Source organism: Engystomops pustulosus, chromosome 11 (genome assembly GCF_040894005.1).
Source record: "Engystomops pustulosus chromosome 11, aEngPut4.maternal, whole genome shotgun sequence".
Classification (NCBI taxonomy): Eukaryota; Metazoa; Chordata; class Amphibia; order Anura; family Leptodactylidae; genus Engystomops; species Engystomops pustulosus.
This window is the reverse complement of record NC_092421.1, coordinates 72484598-72497446: the sequence shown is the minus strand read 5'-3', so window position 1 is coordinate 72497446 and position 12849 is coordinate 72484598. Positions and strand designations below refer to the sequence as shown.

Genomic DNA, 12849 nt, shown 5'->3' with positions numbered 1-12849 from the left:
CTGTCGGGTTTCCCGAATTTTTCAGTTTTGGGCTGAATTGCCCCAGGCTTTTGGCGCACATGATCGGATTGTGGCGCATCAGCGCAGACTTTTATGCGACACAAAACGGAGGCATGGCTGTCGTACAACCCGACTGATTCGGACAAACAGCTAAATTTAAAAATGAAATTGTGTCGCAAGATCAGCACTCACATACACCGGGAAAAAGAAGGTTAACTCTGACGGACCTCAACACGAAGCGACTCATGCAGGAAATTGCACGATCTTAGTGAATCGCGGCAGCTCCGAATCCTCGTCGGACATTCCGGATCGGCGGTGTCAACGGCACAGGTAAGTAAATGTGCCCCATAGTCAGATATAACTTTATACTGACAAGCAATGACTAATGCACTAAATAGACCAAGACAGCACATTCATTACAGTCATCACTATTCATGTAATAAATTGGGGCTTATTTTGTAAGGGTCCCGCTGCCGTTTTTTCGTCGGGTTTCCCGACATTTTTCGGACATCGCGCCACACAGATCGGGGGGCGGGCTGTTGGATGATCTGACGGATTTGAACTATGCACAGGATTTAGCAATTCAATTTGTGTCACAAGCTTACATTTGTGGCACGTAAATGCCACGGGAAGAAGACGGTGAACTCCGGCGGACCTGAGCAGGGAAGCGACACATGCATGGATATCGGGCGCACAATCTTCATGAATCGCGGCAGATGGGCATTCCAGCGGACATTCTGGATCGGGGATCGTGCAGGGACCAGGTAAGTAGATGTTCCCCATTGTATCCAGATAAAGTATAAATGGCTACATATAAATATATGTCTCTCTCTCATCACTGAGACCCCCATCAATCATAAAGTTAGATCTCATCCACAGGAGAAGGCTTAACTTGTTTGTTGGGAAAACCCCTTTAAGGATGCAGCGATTTTTTTTTTTGTTACACTAGGGTTATACTTTTTTAAAGTTTAGATACTTTTTTGTGATATGTTGTTTGTAGGGATGAGCGAACACACTTGTCCGAGCTTGATGCTCGTTCGAGCATTAGCGTACTCGAAACTGCTCGTTGCTCGGAAGAGTATTTCGCCCGCTCGAGAAAATGGCATCTCCCGCCGTTGTGATTTTTGGCGGCCAGAAACAGAGCCAATCACAAGCCAGGAGACTCTGCACTCCACCCAGCATGACGTGGTACCCTTACACGTCGATAGCAGTGGTTGGCTGGCCAGATCAGGTGATCCTGGAATAGACTAGCCCCTGCCTGCGCTGCTCGGATCATTCTGTGTCTGGATGCCGCTAGGGAGAGAGCTGCTGCTGGTCAGGGAAAGCGTTAGGGTGTTCTATTAGCTTACTGTTAGGCAGGAGTGATTCTACAAGAACCCAACAGCCCTTCTTAGGGCTACAATAATGTTATATATTTTTTTTTTATTTGCTTGTGGCTGGGCTTGCTGGCACTAGTAGTGCAGCTAGTACCGTATTGTGAGGAATTTGCAGGGAGACTTGCGACCGTTGTGTTTAGCTCTTAGTGACACACATATCCACCTCAAACACCGAATTGGGACAATTTATAAGGGGTTTGATTTGAATTAGGCACAGTCTGCTGATTTATTTTTTTTTATGTTTATATTTTTTATAACTCAAAGTAATCTGGAAAAGCAGTGTGCTTTCAGTGTAGGCTAGAAAATAGCCATAGGAGAACCCCAACGGCTTACTTAGGCCTACAATAGCGTTATATTTTCCTTTTTTTTTGTTTGCTTGTGGCTGGGTTTGCTGGCACTAGTAGTGCAGCTAGTACCATATTGTGAGGAATTTGCAGGGAGACTTGCGACCATTGTGTTTAGCTCTTAGTGACACACATATCCACCTCAATTTATTCGGGGTTTGATTTGAATTAGGCAGAGTCTGCTGATTTATTTTTTTTTACGTTTATTTACTTTTATAACTCAAAGTCATCAGGCACAGCACAAAATCCAGTTGTGTGCTGTCAGTGTAGGTTAGAAACTAGCCAAAGCAATAGGATAGCATCGTTTTGTTTAAAAAAAAACACAAAAAACAAAAAAAATGTACAGTTTACACTTTAATTTTGAAAATGTTTAACCCGAGGGCTAGGGGTAGAGGACGAGGGCGTGGACGTGGGCGTGCAACTACTGCAGGGGTCAGAGGCCGTGCGCCTGGGCGGGGTGAGACACCACTTGCTGATGAGGGAGCAGGGGAACGCCGCAGAGCTACACTCCCTAGGTTCATGTCTCAAGTTACTGGGACTCGTGGTAGAGCACTGTTGAGGCCAGAACAGTGCGAAAAGCCATTTGTCCACCAGTCAGTCTTCCACGCAGTCCACCCATTTTACCGAAATCAGCACTCCTCCAGCTCCTCCACCTCAGCCTCCTTCCCCCCAGTCTGCCCCCTCCCAGCAAAATTTGGCATTTGAACCGGCATACTCTGAGGAACTGTTTTCTGGATCCTTCCCAGAGTCACAAACCACTTGTCCGGTTGATGCTCAGCTATTTCCCGATGCCCAGGTTTTCCACCGGTCGCAGTCTGTGGGTGATGATGACATTATTGACGTAGTGGAAGAAGTGTGTAAAGAGGTGTCGGACGATGAGGAGACACGATTGTCAGACAGTGGTGAAGTTGTTGTCAGGGCAGGAAGTCAGAGGGGGGAAAAGACTGAGGGATCGGAGGATGATGAGGTGACCGACCCAAGCTGGGTTGATAGGCCGGGTGAACACAGTGCTTTTGAGACGGAGGCGAGTCCTATACCAGAACAGTTTGGAAGAGGCAGTGGTGGGGCCAGACGGAGAGGCAGGGCCAGAGCTGGTGCATCAGCGCAAAATGTTTCACATAGTCAAGCTCCCGTGGCGAGGGCTAGATTTTCAGAAGTCTGGAGGTTCTTTAAAGAAACTCCGGATGACCGACGGACTGTGGTGTACAACCTGTGCCAAACCAGGATCAGCAGGGGTTCCCCCACTACTAGCTTAACCACCACCAGTATGCGCAGGCATATGAATGCTAAACATCCCACTCAATGGAACCAAGGCCATTCACCTCCGGCCGGGCACACCACTGCTCCTTCCCCTGTGTCATCTGCTAGTCAGCCCCCTGCCCAGGACCCCGTCCCAAACACCTCCCGTGCGAAAACCCCATCTTCGCCTCCACGATCCTCCACAGCATCCACCAGCGTTCAGCTCTCCATACCCCAGACGCTGGAGCGCAAAATGAAGTATAGTGCAACCCACCCACACGCCCAAGCCCTCAACGTCCACATCTCCAAACTGCTTAGCCTGGAGATGCTGCCCTATAGGCTGGTAGAGACCGAGGCCTTTCGAAACCTCATGGTGGCGGCCGCCCCTCAGTATTCGGTCCCCAGCCGCCACTACTTTTCCCGATGTGCCTTCCCAGCCCTGCACCAGCATGTGTCAGACAACATCATCCGTGCCCTGACCAACGCCGTTTCTGACAAGGTCCACCTGACCACAGACACGTGGACGAGTGCTGCCGGGCAGGGCCACTATGTATCGCTAACGGCACATTGGGTTAACTTGGTGGAGGCTGGGACCGAGCCTGACCCTGGGGCTGGTCATATACTGCCGACGACGAGAATTGCAGGGCCTACCTCGGTCCAGGTCTCTCAGGCCTACTATGCCTCCTCCTCCTCCCACCCCTCCTCCACCTCCTCCTCCGAATTACCATCTGTGGGCATGGCGCCATCAGTCGGTAGCTCTAGGCACAGCAGCAGTGCAATCGCTAAGCGACAGCAGGCGGTGCTCAAACTGCTGAGCCTAGGCGATAAAAGGCACACCGCCCAAGAGCTGTTACAGGTCATCACGGCGCAGACTGATCTGTGGCTGGCACCGCTGAACCTGAAGCCAGGCATGGTTGTGTGTGACAACGGCCATAACCTGGTGGCGGCTCTGCAACTCGGCAGACTGACACATGTGCCATGCCTGGCCCATGTGTTAAATCTCATAGTTCAGCGTTTCCTCAAGACATACCCCAATCTGTCTGATTTGCTCACGAAGGTGTGCTGCATCTGTGCGCATTTCAGGAAGTCCAGCACAGATGCTGCCACTCAGGGCAGCGCAGCGCCGCCTCCAACTGCCCGCTCACCGACTGTTGTGCGACGTTCCCACGAGGTGGAATTCAACATTAACCATGTTATCTAGAGTTTACCAGCAGCGCAGAGCGATTGTAGACTGCCAGTTCAACTTCCACCAGAACTGGTAGTCAGGTCAGTCAGCTTCCTCAAGTCTACAATGAGGAGTGGACGTGGATGTCTGATGTCTGTCAGGTGCTGAGTAACTTTGAGGAGTCAACACAGATTGACAGTGGCGATGCCGCCATCATCAGCCTCACCATCCCGCTGCTTGACCTATTGAAAAACTCTCTGGTCAGCATGAAGTCGGAAGCTTTGCGCTCGTCACAAGAGACGGGGGAAGAAGATTCCCTTGCTGATAGCCAAAGCACCCTCAGGTCTGTTTCTCATCGCATATCAGAGGAGGTGGAGGTGGAGGAGGATGAGGAGGAAGAGGAGGAGAATGTTGGCGAGACAGAAGAGGGGACCATTGTTCAGTCCTTCACTGTTCAGCGTGTATGGGTAGAAGAAGAGGAGTTGGAGGAGTTAGAGGAGGGGGAAATGGAAAGTAAGGCCAGTGAGGTGGATGAATTCTTGCGCATTGGTACTCTGGCGTATATGGCAGATTTCATGCTAGGCTGCCTATCCCGTGACCCTCGCTTTCAAAGAATTTATTCCGGCATCGATTACTGGGTATTCACTCTCCTGGACCCACGGTACAAGCAAAATCTTTCCACTCTCATCCCTGGAGAGGAAAGGAGTTTGACAATGCATGAATACCAGCAGGACCTGGTGCAAACGCTGAAACAGTATTTCCCTTCTGACAGCGCTAGCGGCAGAGGGCGTACTTCTGCAGGACAAGTAGCGAGGGAGAGTAGGCGAGCAGGCAGCTTGTCCAGCACTGGCAGGGGTACGCTTTACAAGGCCTTTGCCAGTTTTATGTCACCCCAGCAAGACACTGTCACCTGTCCCCAGTCTCGGCAGAGTAGGGCTGATCTTTACAGAAAGATGGTGAGGGAGTACGTAGCTGACCATACCATCGTCCTAAATGATCACACAGCTCCCTACAACTACTGGGTTTCAAAGCTGGACATGTGGCACGAACTGGCGCTGTACGCCTTGGAGGTTCTTGCCTGCCCTGCCGCTAGCATGTTGTCCGAGCGGGTTTTCAGTGCAGCTGGTGGCATCATCACCGATAAACGTACACGTCTGTCGACTGACAGCGCTGACAGGCTGACGCTTATCAAGATGAATAAAGCCTGGATTTCTCAGGATTTCCATTCTCCACCAGGTGAAGGAAGCTCAACCTGAATAATTTATGCACTCCTCCTCCTCATTTTCCTCCTCCTCCTCCTCTTTGTACACTAAAGCAGAGGAAACTGGCTATTTTTTGCCAGGGCCAACTGGCTCTAGCTATAGTACTCTATGTATTTAATTTTTCTGGAGGGCCACCTACCCGGTCCTCTGTTTTAAACAATTTTTGGGAGTGCCACATACAGACATTCAATCTATTTAATTTTTCTGGAGGGCCACCTACCTGCTACTCTGGTTCGAAAACTTTTTTGGACTGCCACATACAGGCACTATCCAAATTAAATTGTCTCCATAGCAGCCTCCACACGTCGTCTTTATAGCTGCCTCCACACGTTGTCTCCATTGCTATCTCCACACATCATCTCCATAGCTGCCTCCAAAAGTCGTCCATATAGCTGCCTCCATACATCGTCCCCTTAGCAAACAAGCTGTGTCAGGCAGAATTTTGGGTTGTTTTCATGGCTTCCACATCAAACTTGTTAACTTTGTCGCCACCCTGCTGTGTAATCCACAAAATATACTGGCAAACCTTTATCATTTTCCGATATTATTTCAGCGATTCTTGCGCATCTGTTTACATTCCCCTCACCCGCCATAACCAAAACTTATAAGAACACTACTACACTTGATCTTATACAAAAGGTTCTTAGAAGTGCTGTTTGGGGAGGAGCTGAGAGACAGGGGCTTGGACAGGTGAAAGCTCGCCTGGCACCGGACCGCCAGCTCCATCCCAAGATCCAACTAACATAGTTTTAACTGCAGCACCTTTAATCTTCTACTACTTTACTGCCTCCATACATCGTCCTCTTATCAAACGAGCTGTGTCAGGCAGAATTTTCGGGTGTTTCACCAGATACATAATGGAACTCGGCGCATCTGTCGCCGCCATGCTGGAGACCTGAAGTTGCCATCATTGCAGCGCAATATGGATGCCCCATACTGTCGCTCTTAATCATGGAACCATTTCGGAAAAAACTATTAAAAATAGAACCGCTATGCTATTATATTATTCCTAGGTGAAATATTCAAACGACCCCGCCTGCTTTGAAAATTATAATTTTTTCAAAGTAAACGCTTCTGGCCCCCAGGCCCATTTTGGGTGGGGAGGAGCCGAGAGACAGGGGCTTGGACAGGCGAAAGCTCGCCTGCCAGCGGACCGCCAGCTCTATCCCAAGATTAGGCAGCCTTAGAGGCATCCATGCATGCTGCCCCTGCTGTTTCCTGTCCATTTTGCCTCCACGATCCTCCACAGTGTCCACCAATGTCTCCATGCGCAACTTTCAACTCTCTATACCCCAGACGCTGGAGCACGAGAGGATATGCAGCACATCATCCCCTTATCAAACGAGCTGTGTCAGGCAGAATTTTCAGGTGTTTCACCAGATACATAATGGAACTCGGCGCCTCTGTCGTCGCCATGCTGGAGACCTGAAGTTTGAATCATAGAAGCAATATGGATGCCCCATACTGTCACTCTTAATCATGGAAGTCGTCTCCATGGCTGCCTCCACATGTCGTCCTCTTATCAAACGAACTGTGTCAGGCTAATTTTTCGGGTGTTTGGAACTTGGTCACTATGTCGCCACCATGTTTTTTTATCGACTAAATATACCGTAAACCTTTTGTTCACATAGGAAATAATTTCAGCGCTTTTTGCTCACCTCCCTTGGTTCCTCTCTGCCGCCTTAACCAGGCAAAATACTCATACATACAGTGCTACACTTTATCCTCGCCAAAAGGAATTTTTTAAATTGGTTTGAGTCCATTTAGGGTATGTCGCCATGATACTCTCTAGCCTGCCGCCGCTGCCTCTGCATGCCGTCCCCTATAGTGTCAGGGTCAATTATTGGATGTTTTAGATGCTATCTAGCCTCATTCGGTCACTCTGTCATGGCCATGCTGTTGCTCATAATTTTGGCATAATGGTGCCATCATTTTCTGAGGTTTCTAGGTGCTTGGCCAAGCTTCTCTGTGCAGAGCCTTGGTCCCCTTGAAAAATGCTTGAGTCTCCCATTGACTTCAATGGGGCTTGTTATTTGAGTCGAGCACTCGAGCATCGGGAAAAGTTTGTCTCGAATAACGAGCACCCGAGCATTTTAGTGCTCGCTCATCTCTAGTCTAGATGCCTTTTTACACCTAAATAACATTGATTGTTATGCTATATAGAATTGTTTCCCCTAAATCCCTTCCTCATCCAATCCCTTCCCTTCCTTGGTTGAACTTGATGGACAAGTGTCTTTTTTCAACCTTATAAACTATGAAACTATATTTGAAAGTCAACATCCACATCTCATGGGCACAGCCATGCAGAACCTTGACCATCTACTGGCCATGCCATATGGATGTGGGGAACGATCGGTGGTGAGACTGATCGTGGTTGTTAAATAGTGTGATATAAGCTTCGGTCACCCATCCCTGAACTTAAATTTGCCTGAACTCTAACATCAAAATTATGTTCAGGGTCTTGTCCAGGGACCCAAACTGGAGCCCTGCAAACCCCACTATCCATCATATGACAGGAACTACACTATATAGTCTAACTCTGCATTGTCTTACCTTAAGGCTACATCCAGATGCCCGTTGCCTCCCGTAGAGGTTAGAGGATGACATGTCCTATCTTTTCAAGGGGTACGGAGCGGTACGGTGCCACACGTGTGCCGTGCGCCCATTTCCCTATATGTGGGACTTATATTGGGCATATATACGTCAGCCATATCTACACCCCCACGGCCGTCTGAATGTAGCCTAAAACTTTTCATAAATGTTCCCCAATATTTATAACACATTCAATGTTTTTTTTTATTATGAATTAACTAAATGTTCTTGCACTTTAGGAGATTTCATGGGCTTAGCCATGCAGAACCTTGACCGTCTCCTGGCCATGCCATATGGATGTGGCGAACAGAACATGGTTCTCTTTGTTCCTAATATCTTCATCCTTCAGTATCTGGAGAAGACTCATCAACTGAATAGTGAAATCCAGAACAAAGCCAAGAGATTCCTTGAGAGTGGTGAGAAATTCTGCACTACATACCATTGACATTTATTTAGCCACGAGTGGTTCAAGGCCTTCAAGGACTCGATTGGTTTCTGGTATCACATGGTAGACATATAACCTGCATATAGTGAAGAAAACAGTGATTTTTTTTTTAGATAGTATGGTAAGTCCATATTACCGGCGGCGATATGCTAAAAGGGGTCCGCAATATTCCGCCTAAGGTGGGGACTTCATCCCTCCTTGTGGCAGATGTGGTCCTAGATAGCATTAAAGTGTTCTTTATTGATAGCAAACACAGTAAAAGTCCTACTTGAACAACATGTTTCGACTTTAGGCAGTCTTAGTGATAGACAACTTCTTCTTCTCACAGGATACCAGCGTCAGCTTACATACAAACATGATGATGGATCATACAGCGCTTTCGGAAAGAGAGACAAAGAGGGAAACACCTGGTTTGTGAATTTTGCTTTACTATTGGCATGTTTGGAAGCATTAGAATATCTGGAACATGTGTATCCTAATTGATTTTTATTGGTTTACACTATTTATAAGAACAAAGTTTACATACACCCATGATAGACCCATGAAACTAATCTCCAATCTGAGATCTGGTGGGACCAATTGGGTGAGGGAAACTTTTTGTTTCTCCGTCTGGATTCCAAGGTCTCTTTACCAATCTAGGGAATTGAAAGGTTGTTATTGGAGCTAGCTAAATATAATTATTATTTGAATATTTTTCTACAGGTTGACTGGATTTGTAGTGAAGGCTTTCAACAAAGCCAGACCTTACATCTTCATAGATGAAAGTCACCTCAATCACTCTTTCTCGTGGCTGAAGAACAATCAGGAAGACAATGGATCTTTCTGAAGTGTCGGGAAGTTGTTCAATAATGCTATGAAGGTACTGTAGAAACACATGTAGGAGACACCTTCATTCTATCCGGATATTGACAACTTGGTGCAACCTTTTCCTTATCAAGACTTGTGCATGGATACATCATTTGGCAAGGAGAAAAGTAGCACCTAGTGGTCAACCAGACATTGGCTGTGCAAAAACTGTTTGCTGGGCATAAGTATTTTCCTAAACAAATATTTCATGAAAGCTGATGGACTATTTGGGACTTTAGTGACCAAAAGTTGTTATCTTGGTGGTGTTTGCAATCTTTTCCTCCTACATTAGGCCAAGATTTATACAAAGATGGCTCCTGCTCCTGAGACATCTTTCAAGCCTTGATTCTGTCGCCATCCCCAATAATTAGACCAATGCAAATTTAGACCCAGAGTGTGTGTGTATATAATCTCAGACTGTATGAAAATATTTATATAGACCAAATCCCATAAATATTGTCTGTGCTCACCCTAAATACAGGAAATTAACACCCTCCCATATGATCCATATTAGGTAAAATAAAGTTTTTGTAACATTTGGGTTTCAGTCCCATTCTCTGTTCATAAGGTACTTGGTTCACTTTCTGTATTGTACTAGTCCGGATGCTGCCCTATTTCATTGCTGACTTTCTTAATTGGATTCTACCTGTTTGCCATCTGCTGACTTAGTTCTAGTCTGCAGAAGATCAAGCTAGATGTCTCCATTCACATACTTCACTTGCTAGTCTGTTGTCTATTTGGTCTAAATGACAAGGGGTCAGCCCAATTTCTCTCTGTATTGGGACTCTGACATCCATAATAGGATTATTTTCCAACTTTACAGTGGTTACTATTAGTCTTCTATTGCTGTATTGCCTTGATTTTCTGTTTTGCTAAGTCTCTCACATTAGTATGACTTTCCTCTTGTATTTTGTCCAGTTTTTGACTTTATGTTGCACTGTGGTGAAGGAATAGCACATCACCCAGTTGGCATTTACCATCTAGGGTAGGATCAGCAAGTTGGTAGGGACAGTTGGGTGAGTCTTACACTAGGGCTTACACTATCGGTAATAGAATTCCTGCATCTGTTGGTTGTAGTACAACCAAATAACGCAAATAATTTGGTAAAATAAAATAAATTGGATAAAAAAAGATTGTTTGGATATTTATTCAACTTGTATTTACTAGCTAATATAAGAAGATATATAACTTTAAAGCCAAAATATTGAACTTGTCACTTTTCATTTTTTAGGGAGGAGTGGATGATGAAATTTCTCTCTCTGTTTATATAACTATTTGCCTTCTGGAGTCCGGGATATCGCCGCACGTAAGTTATTAACTTTTGCATAGAAAATTTCCAACCAGATGAGTATTGTAACACTTTTGAGACCATTTGATGCATTCATAGCCTGGATCTATGAGTAAATGTTTATCATAATGGATTTAGATGGTAGATTTAAATGGTAGCTGAGCACACTCCCACAAGTTTTAGTAATTTTGATTCTTGGTTCGCCTAAAAAATCCCAAAAATAGAACCCATGAGCAGAGCCAGCGGGGGCTTCTAAATTAATTGGAAGCGGGGCACCGTCATTTTGGGGAGGGTCGTCACTCCCATATGATGTCATGGGGGGCAATGATCCTCCCCAAAATGGTGCCAAACATTAATTTAAATACCCCTGGCGTTTTGCTGGAAGCATTTAAAGAGACAACACATCAGTGATCATAGGTATTTAGTTGCAGAGTTTTGAGTCCAGCACTGAGACCTGGAGCCAAACTTAATTTTTATAGGGTCCACTCATCACCAATGACTAGGTTTTAATGTAATTATACCCCCAAATTTTTCCTTTTTTTCATCCTAGGAACCATTCATGAGTAATGCTCTGTCCTATCTGAGGAAGGTCTCTGAGGATGTCAGTAATGTATACACCAAGGCTCTGCTGGCCTACGCCTCCACATTGTCTGGAGACACTGAACTCAGGCAAAATATGTTGGAAAAATTAGATGCAAAAGCAGTAAAAGGAGGTGAGACAATTTTTGGCATCATGGATGATGCATAAAATATTGCAGAATTTTTGCTAAACTGTAAAAGAGAAGATTATTGATTCAGTCAATAACTTAATATAGTAATATATATTATATTTGAAGCTATATGACTTATGTATATAAGTCTTGGAGTTAAATTTGTAGTATCGGTAGATCGGTAATGCTGATAATTTCCATGGAGCTGTCAGGTTTTCGATTCAAAATCTGAAGGGTATAAAATTATTAAAGAAAATATCAAAAAGAAATTTTAATTGTTGTTTATTATTAGAGATGAGCGAACATACTCGTTCGAGCATTAGCGTACTCGAAACTGCTCGTTGCTCGGATGAATACTTCGCCTGCTCGAGAAAATGGCATCTCCCGCCGTTGTGATTTTTGGCGGCCGGAAACATAGCCAATCACAAGCCAGGAGACTCTGCACTCCACCCAGCATGACGTGGTACCCTTACATGTCGATAGCAGTGGTTGGCTGGCCAGATCAGGTGACCCTGGAATAGACTAGCCCCTGCCCGCGCTGCTCGGATCATTCTCTGTCTGGATGCCGCTAGGGAGAGAGCTGCTGCTGGTCAGGGAAAGCGTTAGGGTGTTCTATTAGAATAGTGTTAGGCAGGAGTGATTCTACAAGAACCCAACAGTCCTTCTTAGGGCTACAATAACGTTATATATTTTTTTTTTTATTTGCTTGTGGCTGGGCTTGCTGGCACTAGTAGTGCAGCTAGTACCATATTGTGAGGAATTAGCAGGGGGACTTGCTACCGTTGTGTTTAGCTCTTAGTGACACACATATCCACCTCAAACACCAAAGTGGGACAATTTATTCGGGGTTTGATTTGAATTAGGCAGAGTCTGCTGATTTATTTTTTTTTACGTTGTGTGCAATAGGATAGCATCATTTTGTTTAAAAAAAAAAAAAAATTAAAGTTTACACTTTAATTTTGAAAATGTTTAACCCGAGGGCTAGGGGTAGAGGACGAGGGCGTGGACGTGGGCGTCCAACTACTGCAGGGGTCAGAGGCCGTGGTCCTGGGCGGAGTCAGACACCACCTGCTGATGAGGGAGCAGGGGAACGCCGCAGAGCTACACTCCCTAGGTTCATCATGTCTCAAGTTACTGGGACTCGTGGTAGAGCACTGTTGGGGCCACTGTTGTGGATTGCGGACAATGCTTCTAGCCATTTGTCCACCAGTCAGTCTTCCACGCAGTCCACCCATGTCACCGAATTCAGCACTCCTCCAGCTCCTCCACCTCAGCCTCCTTCCCCCCAGTCTGCCCCCTCCCAGCAAAATTTGGCATTTGAACCGGCATACTCTGAGGAACTGTTTTCTGGACCCTTCCCACAGTCACAAACCACTTGTCCGGCTGCTGCTGATCTATTTTCCGATGCCCAGGTTTTCCCCCGGTCGCAGTCTGTGGGTGATGATGACATTATTGACGTAGTGGAAGAAGTGTGTAAAGAGGTGTCGGACGATGAGGAGACACGATTGTCAGACAGTGGTGAAGTTGTTGTCAGGGCAGGACATTCGAGGTGGGAGCAGACTGAGGGATCGGAGGATGATGA

At 46.1% G+C, this 12849-nt stretch overlaps 1 protein-coding gene across 1 annotated transcript; it reads left to right on the top strand.

Moving 5' to 3' along the window:
- Positions 1 to 7956: 7956 nt before the first annotated feature.
- LOC140105478 (murinoglobulin-2-like) lies at positions 7957 to 11267 on the top strand. The gene is made up of 6 exons (XM_072129427.1): positions 7957 to 7978; positions 8218 to 8394; positions 8752 to 8833; positions 9126 to 9282; positions 10501 to 10575; positions 11108 to 11267. The coding sequence occupies exons 1-4, from the start codon at positions 7957 to 7959 to the stop codon at positions 9247 to 9249; spliced, it is 405 nt and encodes a 134-aa protein (XP_071985528.1). The 3' UTR covers positions 9250 to 9282; positions 10501 to 10575; positions 11108 to 11267.
- The last annotated feature ends 1582 nt before the right edge of the window (positions 11268 to 12849 follow it).

Coding starts and splice junctions, on each gene's coding strand:
- LOC140105478 (XM_072129427.1), top strand. CDS start 7,957: ATGCCCGTTGCCTCCCGTAGAG. Junction 7,979..8,217: donor GCCCGTTGCCTCCCGTAGAG/GTTAGAGGATGA, acceptor CTTGCACTTTAG/GAGATTTCATGGGCTTAGCC. Junction 8,395..8,751: donor CAAGAGATTCCTTGAGAGTG/GTGAGAAATTCT, acceptor TTCTTCTCACAG/GATACCAGCGTCAGCTTACA.